At 36.2% G+C, this 13,799-nt stretch overlaps 1 protein-coding gene across 1 annotated transcript in view; it reads left to right on the top strand.

The window, feature by feature from the left end:
- LOC134664291 (acid sphingomyelinase-like phosphodiesterase 3a) overlaps positions 1-13,580 on the top strand; it is a 107,944-nt gene extending 94,364 nt beyond the window's left edge. The window contains exon 10 of the mRNA XM_063520850.1: positions 10,671-13,580. Within this exon, the coding sequence (XP_063376920.1) occupies positions 10,671-10,878 (208 nt within the window). The 3' untranslated portion in view covers positions 10,879-13,580. The remainder of the gene's footprint in view (positions 1-10,670) is intronic.
- Positions 13,581-13,799: the final 219 nt, after the last annotated feature.

Here is a 13,799-nt window from a genome sequence, read left to right as displayed (position 1 = left end):
GATGCAACCCTGATACTAACCACGATCCTTAGATATGAGGGACCAACTAGAGAGAGACATAATGAAAGGCATTAAAATACGAGCGTGGGTTTATGAAACAAGATAAGAGCGAGTTTCATAAAAACAATCACACAAATGAAGTCGGCAGCATTAAAGTGACATTCCATTTCCAACTGCAGCTGCAATACTGTTCATATTCCTATTGAAATTGACACTGACAGCGACGCGTTTCCATAGTAAAATGAACAGTATTGCAGCTGCAGTTGGAAATGGAATGTCACTCTTACTGTAATTAGCAGTAGGGGGAAGCGGGGTAGATAGGCACAAGGGGCAGTTTTGAACACCCACACTAATTCCTTAACTAAAAACTTATGTTCACCTTTTGCAACACTAAAACGTGGCTTTGTATGTGTGAGTGAGGTACGAGCTTCGGCACATCTCTCCTGACAGCCGTTGCCGCTTGGTGCGTGAAAACGTGTTTCCGCGGTCTCATAGTAAATAAATTATGATTTTTTTATCGAGTTGTGGTGCGAAATTTTAGACTTTACCGGATAAACATCATAATGCGCACTTAGCACGTTTATTCAGTAATAGGGTTAGCTTATTATTTTAAAGTAATACTTAATAGTATATTTTTAATAAATTATTTTTAATTTTTTTGACCATTGGGGTACTTTGGTACAATAAAGATTGGGGCAGTTTTGAACATATCAAAGTGCCCCTCTAGTGTATCTAAGTGCCCCTGCCAGTTTTTGTTGTGATTTTTTTTACTGTATAGTAGTTTTTTTTTACGTACAAAGAGAAAGAAAATTAACAAAGAAAAGTTAAAACAACCAAAGTAGCTTTTTGTCAAAAACTGACACTGAATTCATTAAAAGTTGTTTTTTGTAGTGTTAATGCACCTGCTGCTTAATAACTGTAGTATGTTCTAATAGCACCGCACTTAATAGACGTTTTATAATGTTTCAAAAGTTTACTACTGGTCAGCTAACCGAGTTGATCTGTAAAGTGTGCTCTGGGGGGCAGTTTGAAACACTTACCGGGCACTTTGATTCACGTGTCAAAGTACCCCAAAATGATGTATCAAAGGTCGTTTCTCAAAAAGTTGGCACCGCCAGGTTAAAATTTATGTTTTTCAAAAATTTTGCATTTTCGCATTTTTATTTATTGGGATCGTTAAAAGGCAACTTAAACTATTAGAAAATGTGGAAGGGAAGTAATTCCTTCAATTAGTTTAGAAGATATAGGCGTTTGAAATTCAGGTGAATGATATCAAGGACAGGTGAAAGATATTTTGTCTCCAGGTTATCGATAGTAGAAGCAGGTTATGGAGAAATAAGTACAAATTCCAATGAAAATATTGACAGGTTATCGAGAGGCGTCATTAACCTGTGTCCGTTGCCGTTAACCTGGTTTCTTGTCATCATTCACCTGTAATGAGTGTCATCCACCTGTCCACCACATCATTTTCAATGCCTTCTAAAAATAATCGAAAAAAGTGTCATCTTCTATAAAAAGGGACCTTATTGTCCACCGCGATGATTAAAATTTTGGATTCTGACCCACCTCACCTTCGATTCGATTCCCAATTTAACAAGTTTCTGTGAATAAGTAAACATTCTATCTTGCTGTCTATTCACCCTGGCAGTACCTAGTGGAACTCAGGTTTGGTGCAACATAGACACACGCTGTTTTGGTCATCCAACACGTCTTGATGAGCACTTGGAAGTGCAGTACTCAAGATAGAGCTGATGCTGAACCCTCGCAGTACCTACTGGAACTCAGGTTTGATGCAACATAGACACACGCTGTTTTGGTCAATCGACACGTCTTGATGAGGACTTAGGAGGGCAGTACCCAAGATAGAGCTGATGCTGAACCCTCGCAGCACCTAGTGGAACTCAGGTTTGGTGCAACATACACACACGCTGTTTTGGTCATCCAACACGTCTTGATGAGCACTTGGATAAGTGGTACCCAAGATAGAGCTGATGCTGAACCCTCGTAGTACCTAGTGGAACTCAGGTTTGGTGCAACATACACACACGCTGTTTTGGTCATCCAACACGTCTTGATGAGAACTTGGGAGAGCAGTACCCAAGATAGAGCTGATGATGAACCCTCGCAGTACCTACAGGAACTCAGGTTTGATGCAACATAGACACATGCTGTTTTGGTCATTCGACACGTCTTGATGAGCACTTGGGGGAGCAGTACCCAAGATAGAGCTGATGCTGAACCCTCGCAGCACCTAGTGGAACTCAGGGTTGGTGCAACATAGACACACGCTGGTTTGGTCATCTAACACGTCTTCATGAGCACTTGGGAGAGCAGTGCCCAAGATAGAGCTGATGATGAACCCTCGCAGTACCTACTGGAACTCAGGTTTGATGCAACATATACACATGCTGTTTTGGTCATTCGACACGTCTTGATGAGCACTTGGGAGAGCAGTACCCAAGATAGAGCTGATGCTGAACCCTCGCAGCACCTAGTGGAACTCAGGTTTGGTGCAACATAGACACACGCTGGTTTGGTCATCCAACACGTCTTGATGAGCACTTGGGAGAGCAGTGCCCAAGATAGAGCTGATGCTGAACCCTCGCAGTACCTACTGGAACTCAGGTTTGATGCAACATATACACATGCTGTTTTGGTCATTCGACACGTCTTGATGAGCACTTGGGAGAGCAGTACCCAAGATAGAGCTGGTGCTGAACCCTCGCAGTACCTAGTGGAACTCAGGTTTGGTGCAAGGTCAGGTCAGGTTAGGTCCGGGTTCACGTTCAGATAAGAGCTGGGATCCAAGTCCAGGTCCGACTCCGGGTTTGAGTCTAGGTCCGGGTCCGAGTCCGGGCCCGAGTCTGGGTCCGGGTCCCAACCCCAGTCCCAATCCAAGTCGAAATCTAAATCGCCAAACGTGTACTATACGTCGTTGAAGAGGTCTGTTCTGATCATCATCGGCAGTTCCACTTCATAAAATGCGACAGTTTTTAATGAAAATGCTTGATTTTCTGATGAAAATCCAAAAGTCACTATACGCATACCTTTAGGATTTGAGGAGTTCCCTCGATTCCTCATGGATCCCATCATCAGAACTCGAGATTGACAACAATGTAGCTTAAAAACTTAACTTTCTTAACAAACATAACGAAGAAGACAAATAGCCAAACGTGAACTATGCGTCGTTGAAGAGTTCCGTTCTGATCTTCATCAGCAGTTCCACTTCATCAAATGTCACTTTTGTGAATGTATATGCTTGATTTGTAAATAAAAATACAAAAATCACTATATTTATGCCTTTAAGATTTGAGGAGTTCCCTCGATTCTTTATGGATCCCATCATCAGAACTGGGTTTTGACAAAAACGGGACCAATCTGTGTACATACAATCAAAAAAAAATTCAAAATCGGTCAGGTAAACAAACGTTAAGCATTAAGGTTTCAGATTATCATCATAATTCGCTTGCCCTTGCCCCATACAATTGGGGTCAACGCAGCATGTCTTTTTCTTTTCATCCATACCTCTCTCTCTTGTCACACAATAAACAAAATGAGCATGTTTTCACCTTTTTACAAAACATTTTAATATATGTCTAAAACTAAAAACCCTCATAACGTACCTTTTCTCGTGGGACGTCACAAATCTAGTTTGAATATATGTAACGTGGATTTTAAATAGTTATCGATCACCTGTCATATGGCAAGTGAATGACACTTCATTCACCTGCCATTGCATCATTCACCTGACTTTTTTGGACAGGTTAACGAGACTTAAGACAAAAGTACACAAATTTCAATAATATGCAGCTTTAACAGACTGGATAGTTTTTATTCCTAAATTAACACACAAAAGCGATATAACCGCTATATAATTATATAGTTACGAGTATTAGTTGTGGTATCAGTGACATTAACCTGCCGCAAAATCTCATCCACCTGGCAGTTTTATCCAGGTGGACGATATGCAGGTGATGGGGAAAATGGCAGTTATATCGCGAATACACAAAATGTATTAGCTTGATGAACTCCATACTTAGGCATATAAAACTAAACTATTGTTTACGTTACATATCTTGATAGTAATGCGATAGGTTACATAATTAGCAAGATATCGACGCCAGGATAAAGAGTACTTACCCATTACAAACTCCAATTTCCGATACTTTGTCGTTTGTGTTTTATTTGCGAAGCACAATAACCACGTCTTCATCCTACCAGGTGATAGCTGATGAGTGACGGCTTCGGCTCGTGCGGAGTGAGATGGGAAAGGTGCGGTGGGGGTTATACAATCGTCGTGAACGTGCCGCGCCAGGTGACTGTTAAGAATTGCCTTGGACAAACTTTGAAGCCAAATAACTTAAAATATAAGTATAATATTGTTATGCGATAGTAATACTTTAAAAGTTAAGGATATATGTTAATAAAATACGGTAATGACGTTAAATTAAGTTAATAATTTGTGTGGTTTTCATAGCTCGGAACATCAGTACCTCGCGTTGGGACACGGCAGGTTAACGGATAAACGTACTTACAATTTTTTTTTTTGTAATCAATATTTATAAAATCTTTTTCAAAGTATTAGGCCTCTGTGTAAAAAGTCTCTCTAAGTATGTGTTAAAATTTTATATATAAAAATTATACATAATGAAAAAAAAGTTCTAACATAAACCTATTTACAGGTGGCGGTGCCAACTTTTTGAGAAACGACCCAAAGTGTCCCATGTAATGTATCAAAGTGCCCTGCAGGTGGGGCACAATTGAACAAATCCCATTTTTTGTTAAAATCCATATATCTCTTTTACTGGCCATAAATTTAACAAAAAATGATACACTTTTTATACCTTAGTAAATTTGTCATCTAGTAGGTACAAAAAAAATGTATTTTGAGTTTATTTTGGGGCCTAAAATCGATTTCAAAAAAAGGTGTACCAAGCTGCCCCGCTTCCCCCTACCTAATTTTGCACTACTGCTCCAGTAATGCTCATGCAGTGTGAAATTGTGAATCCAAATGGTAAGCCTTGTAAACCAACAAATCATTTACATCGTCGATAACGAGTCCGGTCACTAGTAGGTAGGTATATTTAGTAAGCTCATGGTAAAGGTACTGAACACTCCATGGCCTTCTCCGTTCCATGGTCAAAAGTTTTACAAAGGAAATAATGTCATTTCAACATTTCAGCTCATCAAGTTTAGATTGAGATCAAATTAAGGCTTAATTTCAACGTCTATTGCGTGATCTGAAAATACAAAAATTGCCTTTTCTTTCGTTCACTCCAATCTTGATGCCGCGTCAATCAACAATCCAATTTATTTTACGAGTTTCGGTTAAAAATCGATTCTTGAACAAAATAGGGAGTGTCTACGAAAAAATATTTAAGGAAACGTGGGAGAGAAAAACAATATGTATTTTTACTAACTTTCTGTGGTCCTTATTTCCTTTTGTGTATTTTATTGGGTATTTTCCCAGCATTGTACATAGTTTTGGCTGGTTTTACTTGAACGACATTTCATTTAAATTTGTACACTACACATATTTTCATATTTGAGAATTTTTATGTTTCGATCCGCATGTAAAAAAAAAATATACCGATGTTTATTATTAATTTTTTTTTAAATATTTAGTTTTGATTAATTTCATATCCGTTGAAAATATTTTTACTCAATTTTCAATCGTGGCTGAATGTCGGATAGATCTGTGCAATCGATGCCTAATCGGCATGGGTTAGGCATCGATGGCACATAGATCTATCCTGTCAAAAATGTTGGCAGACGAATGTTTAAATATGTCGCGCATTTAAGAATTATTATTTATATCGCTTAAAATTTCGTTATTTCTTCGCAAGTGTGATGAAAAACATTATGTGTAACTGCGGGGGTAAAAAAATTGCAAACTCAGGTCTTTAATTCCCTCGTTTCCCAAATTTCACTTACCTCCCACGTTGCATAATGAACACTGGCGTTTAAAACGGCATGGAAATATTTCAACCGTCATATTAAGGCATTACGGTCGACATTTATCCATGTACTTTTGAACGCCACTGTACCAGGCGTGGCTCACTCCGCGATTTCGTCGCTTTGCTACAGGTAGCTAAAAGTCCATCCGTTCGACCCCAATTTTGGGGTTTGCCATAAGCCGGGCGTGGCGCTGTCGCCACCTAGCGGCCATATCTGTGCTGATCGTGACAGACGCATTTTGTTAGAGAGTGAGTCTTCTGTACTTAGTACTATTATTTATTCTGTGACTGTACTATAAATGTGCGCACTTTAAAAGCTTAATATCCCTTATTCCAATAACACACACAACATTCGAAATTTAAAATTCGAAATGCCTTTACTTTGTAATTTTAACCTTTCCTCCAAAAAAACAAAATGTTACGTTCAGCCTCCCATATGCAGATGAGTTTTTTTTTACCAAAGCGCTGGCTGTATTGCCTGTATTTGTTTATTCTCTTTGTTTCCTTATGCATTTATACATGCAATCATTCATTCTGGCTGTTACTCTCTTCGGTTTGTGGCTTTGAGTACCTAACTGTTTCGAATTTCTTCAATTAGGTAAAATTATACGGGGTATATTATCTATATTATAGCGTAATACTAAGCTTCTTAAGTTTTTGAGCTAGATAAACTGCTAATGGGCAGAGCAATGCTCTGGATAGTTATCACTAGCAAAGAGAATAGAGTGTATAGAAAGTTACTGTCATGGTAAATTATGTAACCACAGTACATTTACTGTCATCTTTCGACAGAAGATTAAACCTGTTAGAACGCCATTTGAATTTGGCCGTTATTTTCACAGATGTGTTAATTTGTTCAATATTGAAATTAACGCCATCTACTCGACAGTAGGCCAAAGGTTATGGCGTCATCACTCGAAAAGATTGCACCATACCTATGGCCTACTCTGCCGTCCTAGTCTAAAAGGCAGTTTTTCGACAAAAGCTAGTTTCGAGATAATCGCAAAAAACCAACCGAAACATCTTTCGTGAATTTCTACGAGACGGTAAAACTTTTTCCATTTTTTCTTTTTGTATGTGGTAGGTATATATATGTACTTATTTTAGGTATTTACAGTATGTTTCTAAACAGTTAAGTTTTTTTTTATTTTATAAAAAACACTTTAAATTAGTATTAAGCTTAAAAATGAGTAGATCGTACTAGTCAAGAAGGCGGTAAACATGCGTTATGCGGCGTTCTAACTTAGTTCCGAAGTAGAAACTAGGTAAAAACGCCGTATATGCCACATGCTGCTTTTTTGCTTAGTAACAATGAATAATTCGCACTTGAGATCCTTAGTTAAAAGACCCTATAGCAGCTATTCGGCCTTTTTGGTTAGTATACTAGGAAAAATTATGAATTTGACCAGATTTTCGACTAGCGTGCTAGTGTAAAAAAACGTATACCAACAAAAACACCGAATATACGGTTTTATAGATTAGTATTTATTGAAGAAATGGGAATAAAAAACAGTCACGTAGTTTAAATGTTTATTTATATACGAACAAAAAACGCCATACTAGTAGGCTATTATTAAAAAAACGAGATCCAGCAATTACTTTTTGGATTATAATCTCAGTTACCATACAAAATTAACATATAAATTGGGTTATTCCCACTAGTTACGATCAAGTTGTTACCAGTGGTAACTAATGGGAGTAGTTACCACTACAATCTTGTTAGGGTTCAATAAAGCCTCTATATTTATAGTATTCTACTTATACTGTTTTTATTACTATTGAACTGTAACAAAATGTTGGTGGTAAGTACTAGGAAAAAATCCAACCTTTTACCAGTGGTAACTACTGGGAAACAAATCTCATTAGTTACCACTGGTAACAATTTGATGGTAATTAGTGGGAAAAACCCGATCTATGTGTTAATTTTGTATGTTAATTAAGATTATAATCCAAAAAGTAATCGCTGGATCTTGTTTTTTTAATAATAGCCTGGTAGTATAGTGTTTTGTGTCATATAATATATTCCCAATATTTAAACTGTGCTGTAAAAAAATGTTGGTAGTAACTACTAGGACAAAATCCCACCTTTTACCAGTGGTAACTACTGGAAAAAGAAGTTCCCACAAAACTGAGTTGGTGGTAGCTACTGGGAAGAAAAGTGGGATATAAATTTCCAGTAGTTACCACTGGTAACAACTTGGCGGTAGATACCTAACTAGTGGGAATAGCCCCATCATATGTAACAAATTTTTAGTGTACGGCCTTTCTGATTTTATTTGTATAATAGACTAGATTTACTCGACTCTACTAATGACATTACATACTTCTAATGAGCATGAGCAACGAAACTTAACAGAGTCCGCAGTAAGCTCAGCCGAATTTTTACTTCCCATAAAAATGGAGATTCGTACTCATTTTAAAACAACTTGTTGGATTGTACTAAATTGCACATACAATGACATGAGGTATATCTATGCCAGTACCTAATTAGTTTCCCTAAATATTCCAACAAAACTAATGAAATAGAGGAAAAATAAGTTTTGTATGAAAAACTTATTTTCGCTGTATTTTTTTCTATGGTATCTGAAGCTACACATTAATTACAGGCATAGATATACCTTATCCTTTACTGAGTACAAAGTTTTAGAGCAATGTAGCTAATCGTTTTAAAATGAGAGCGTAACTACAGTTGTATGGAGAACCCAGCTTGCTGCTGACTTAAATCTTAGCAAACATTTATCTTTGTAGGTGACCAGTTTTTGCATACACGTAACTCAAAAAATACATAGTGTTTTACCGAATTCGTGGCATCTCTAATAGTTATTTTAGTTTGTTATCAATAGGCATGGAATTTCATCTCACGGTAATACGTTAGCGAACTATGTAGTCTACATTAGCAATAAAATTAATACGAGTGTATTAATTCCTGCACATACTCTGTCATTTATTTAATTCTAAAACGCCTTTTAGCGGTTGTTATTAGAAATTATTTTTCTATTAGATTACAAACTCATAGCTTTGACTATTTTACACAAACATACCAACCTATTTTAATATACATAGTGTTTTTTTATAAAACATAATAGATAGTACTGTAATATATAAATACTATGATAAATAAAACGTAATATAATTTGCAGTAATTAATTTACGATATTTCTTATCGAAATCTATTGGTGCGATATGAACTAGATAAAACCTACTTAAGTATTTCATTTAAGTAAAATATTATATATATATATATATATATATATATATGTATGTATATATATCTTTAATTCTCAGTTGGTTTTCGGGTGGACCCAGGTTCCATACAAAGATGCCCATGGTCCTTTGTCCTGGTTATCTAAATACTTAGGCGGAAAATGTTATACTGCCCGTAAGAATTCTCATTAAATTTCCCTTTAAAACATTTTTCAATAAGATTTAAACTCTTCATAATGTCAAATACCTACTTGGCTTATAAGGAATTAAACCCGATACGATTAGCTGTAATATCAATTTGACTTTATGTAAATAAAAGCAGTCAAACCGTCCAATGAATAAATAAAACTTAAACAACGTTTGCTGTAGAAAAGTACGTATGAACAATTTTACCATCACAAACTACGCTAGAAAGACGTATTTGCTGTCGAGCGGAAGTATTTGCGAGGCATTTTAAAAGTATATACCTTGATAAAAATGATAATACTCGAAGGTACTAATTGTAAACACTACATATTATTGATAACATATGATGGTAATGCAATAATAAAGTATTTTTTTAACCTTGGCGTTCGGTCAATATTTTGCGCGCAAAAAGCCACCTCCGCTCTCATTCCGGCAGCCACAAGCCTGCGCTTGCGGCTGACGGCTTTTACTTAGCGTAAAGGTGTCTTTCGGCGCGCGGGGAGCATGACGAAGGTTGGAGCATATACTGCGTTATAGACTAGTTAGACGCACTTTCAACCATTTTAAAAGTTTGTTTGCGTTTAATACGATGTCCATACAAAATAAGAAGAACGTATAATAGTTATACGTTTCTAAAGACTATTATGGTGACATAAAAAAGTTAAGTGATACTAGGCTAAAATGGCGTATGAGACATTTAAACAAAAAAAAATACTATACGATTTTTTAGACTAGTATCAGATCTAAAATTTTGCTAAAGATCCTAATCTTAAAGTGCGTATAGTGTCTTTTACGTATTTTTAGCCTAGTTTTTGGCTTATACGTTATTTTAGGCTAGATATGGTGGATAAGATTTTACGCAAACCAGAGCGTAAAAAAACGTATAGCTGCATATACGTTGTTTTAGCCTGGCTTTGTCAAATAGTCGCTTTTTAGACTAGGAACGAACGAAAATTAGTGCAAATACGGTTTTTTTACGATATTTTTCTCGAAAACTAAGCCACTTATCGGAAAACGGGCCAAAGTTGTCGATGCGTCTCGATCTCTACATTACGAATATCACAAAAAGTCCATTTTGGCAAAATGTCGAAAAACTGCCTTTTAGCTTAGGGCGGCAGTACTGTCGAGTAGATGACGTTAATTTTACATTGACAATCGTGTAATAACTTAAATTCTGTGTGTTTCATATAAGTCTTCAAAACAGAAGGAGAGAGGAAGAAAACCGTCGTGATTCATCATGTTCGTGTGTAGCGACTTTAACCATGATACGATGTCTTTTTGCCTCAGTACAAACCTTCTAACAATCCGCTTTTTTTCCACCAGGTACATAAACGCATTACGAGTCCGCCACGCGCCAGATTTCGACTGCGACACAGCGTGCGTACACGTCCACTACTGCGCGATCACCCGCGCAGAATACCAGGAGTTTCGCGCATGCGTCCGCAACCCTGCCTCGGCGCTAGCGTCGCGCGCGCCTAGCAACTCCGCAGCCATCTTGCTGTACGCCATTTTGATTTTGATCTCGTCGTAGAATCTGACAGTACATTATCATCACCGTAATTTTGCGTTAAGTGATTTTTGTGCGTTTGTATGGCGATCTTGACTTGCAGTTGCTCTGAAATAAAAAAAGTTTTGTAGTAAATGGGTTATTGGATATATATCTGACAGCCGGGACACTTTCTGATATTTTACTGCTAAGAGTGACAGAGATATTATAAACTGTCTCTGTCAGCTCAAAATTTTCGGCGACAGGATATCGAATATTTGTCAGGTACGCTAAAAGTCGTACCATACAATTCTCAGTAAATGTCAACTAGTTATGTTCAAACGTAAAATCTGCGTAAAAACGTAAAATTGAAATAAAAAAAGCTTTATTGAACTGCAAGCCTCTATATTGTTTAAGGCATTGACGTATTATATCTAAGGACTGGCCTTGCGGGCAATAAGAATGGGGCAAGAATGAGGCCAGTACAGGCGGCAGTTGGTCGCATCGCAACTAGTTGCGTAAGACTGCACGATTGGCTCGAATTCGCGAGTGACACTGCTGAACTAGTACCATTTTTATTGCTCGTAAGGCCCGTCTTTAGATATAATACATCAATGGGTTAAGGGCGAATCTTAAATGTGAATTACTTACTGACTTTTTTTTGTAAAAAGTGTATCAAAGACAACTGTAATGTTTGCCAAGTTCGTATTATTTACAGTAAACTAAAGTTTTCCTTCCCGTAATTTTCGTCTATCTTGTGTGGGTTATGAATGTTATGGTGTTACGAATGTAAATTTGAAAAATGGTCGGATTACGAAACTTCAATCTTTTGATAAGCGACAGTATATCAAAAGAGAAAATATATATGTACCTATATTTTAATTATTATTCTTATTCTTAATTGTTTTTATGTTTTCCATAATAATTAAAGCTATTTCATTTAACGACTAAAGGAAAAAGTGAAATCTAATAACGGTTAACGTAATTACCGTTTATTTATTCAGTAATTACATTTAAAACTGTGTCATGACCATTTTATTTAGGTTAAAACATCTATGGTACTCCGAACTTCCTTATAAAAATATGACATTTTCATTTTTGTATTAGGGACTGACTCATATTAATATTAATATTGTAAAAAAACATGCGAGTATTATCATGAAGAAAAATCTAATATTTACCAAACATTGACTAACGTCTAACTTGTTACCTATTGTTATTAGTTATTAATGGAAAACTACTAGATTTCTTTCATACAAAGAGTACAATTTGTTATGTATAAGGTAGTGATCCCTACTTACCAATATTATATTCAAATATGTATAAAATATTTTCGGTATCACTTCGATCTACATACATTATGAGCTACCTATAATTTATGTATGACAATTTCTCACGGAAATGTGAAAATGACCTTCCAATCGATCTGTGGCGGGTAAATTTGAAATCAAAATTACCAGTATATTTTCGTACCTACGTGCTAAATAGGTATCATCTTACCTATGCATTACCTTTGAGTGTTGAATTCAATTGGTCTACACACATCAAAGGATATTTTAACAGTGCCATTCATCTGATCATAGTTTATGTTTAAATTATTTAGGAATTTAATATTACCTATTTATTGTAGTTAGTATGCGTAAATAAATAAAACTACTTATTTTCCTAACTATGCTGATGACTGGGATGAGATGGTTCCAAAGATCAAAGAGAATTTGAAATAGAGGCGGATTGTCAAAGTAAATTATGTAGCCCCAGTAAATTTACTGCCATCTTTCGACAGAAGATTACAACTGTTAGAACGCCATTTGAATTTGATTCGTATTCTTTCACGATATGTGTTAATTTGTTTAATATTGAAATTAACGCCATCTACTCGACAGTAGGCCAGAGGTATGGTGCAATCTTTTCGTGCGATGGCGCCATACCTTCGGCCTACTGTCGAGTAGATGGCGTTAATTGCAGACAGCAGTATTAAACAAATTAACACATATCGGTGAAAGTCAAATGGCGTTCTAACAGTTTTAATCTTCTGTCGAAAGACGGCAGTAGATGTACTGTGGCTACATAATTTACCATGACAGTAACTCTCTATACACTTTATTCTCTTTATAAAGATGTAAAAATTGTAAATAGTTTTAAAAGCTTTAGTTTTGATAGTACATGCATTATAAGAGCACGTTTACATTGGGCTGGTCGATCTTTGGGGCATCAGTCTTTAACTATCTTAACTTGGGTTGGGGTTAGATTGAATGATCTTTTCATGAGGGGTAAAATGAAAAGCCGTATAACGAAATATTACGGGCGGCTTTTTCATACCCCTCGTGAAAAAACCCTCCAATCTTACCCCAACTCACCTTAACTAAAACTTTTAAGTCGGCCACACTTTTCCGTAAGATAAACTTACTAGTGCTCGACATGCTAATGCCCTATAGATGACAACTTGCTGTCACCTCTATTGACAAGGACTTAAGTTCCATGATGACATATACTGGGACCGCATCGAGCACCAGTATGTTTACCTTATGCCATACGGACCGTAAGGTGCCGTAAGTATTATATTATAAAATAAATGTCAGTAATCGGACCGATGTAAACGTGGCATAATTACATTATATTCATTGATGTCACTAGTCATTGTTTAAAATAATGATTCTCGTCGCTATTTGATTGTGATATATAGAAAATTTTGTATAAAGGGATAAGCGAAAATCAGTGTAAGTAAATAAATCAATATAATTATGGAATCTCTAGTTTCTTTGTACCAACCATTTTAATATAATAACCTTTTCTTGTAGAGTGACGCTGGAAACGAATCAATTTAAGAATATTTGGGGTTTGATTCTTTGATAATAATAATAAACCCCAAATGAGACAAAATCAATGTTCGTAATTCAAATTGTAAAAGATTATTTTTATATTTTATTTATTACTTAAAAGACTCTTGAGCAAGGAGGGTTTAAATT

This window comes from Cydia fagiglandana, chromosome 5 (genome assembly GCF_963556715.1).
Source record: "Cydia fagiglandana chromosome 5, ilCydFagi1.1, whole genome shotgun sequence".
Lineage (NCBI taxonomy): Eukaryota > Metazoa > Arthropoda > Insecta > Lepidoptera > Tortricidae > Cydia > Cydia fagiglandana.
Note: the sequence above shows the minus strand (reverse complement) of the source record. Positions and strands in the feature narration are given on the sequence as shown.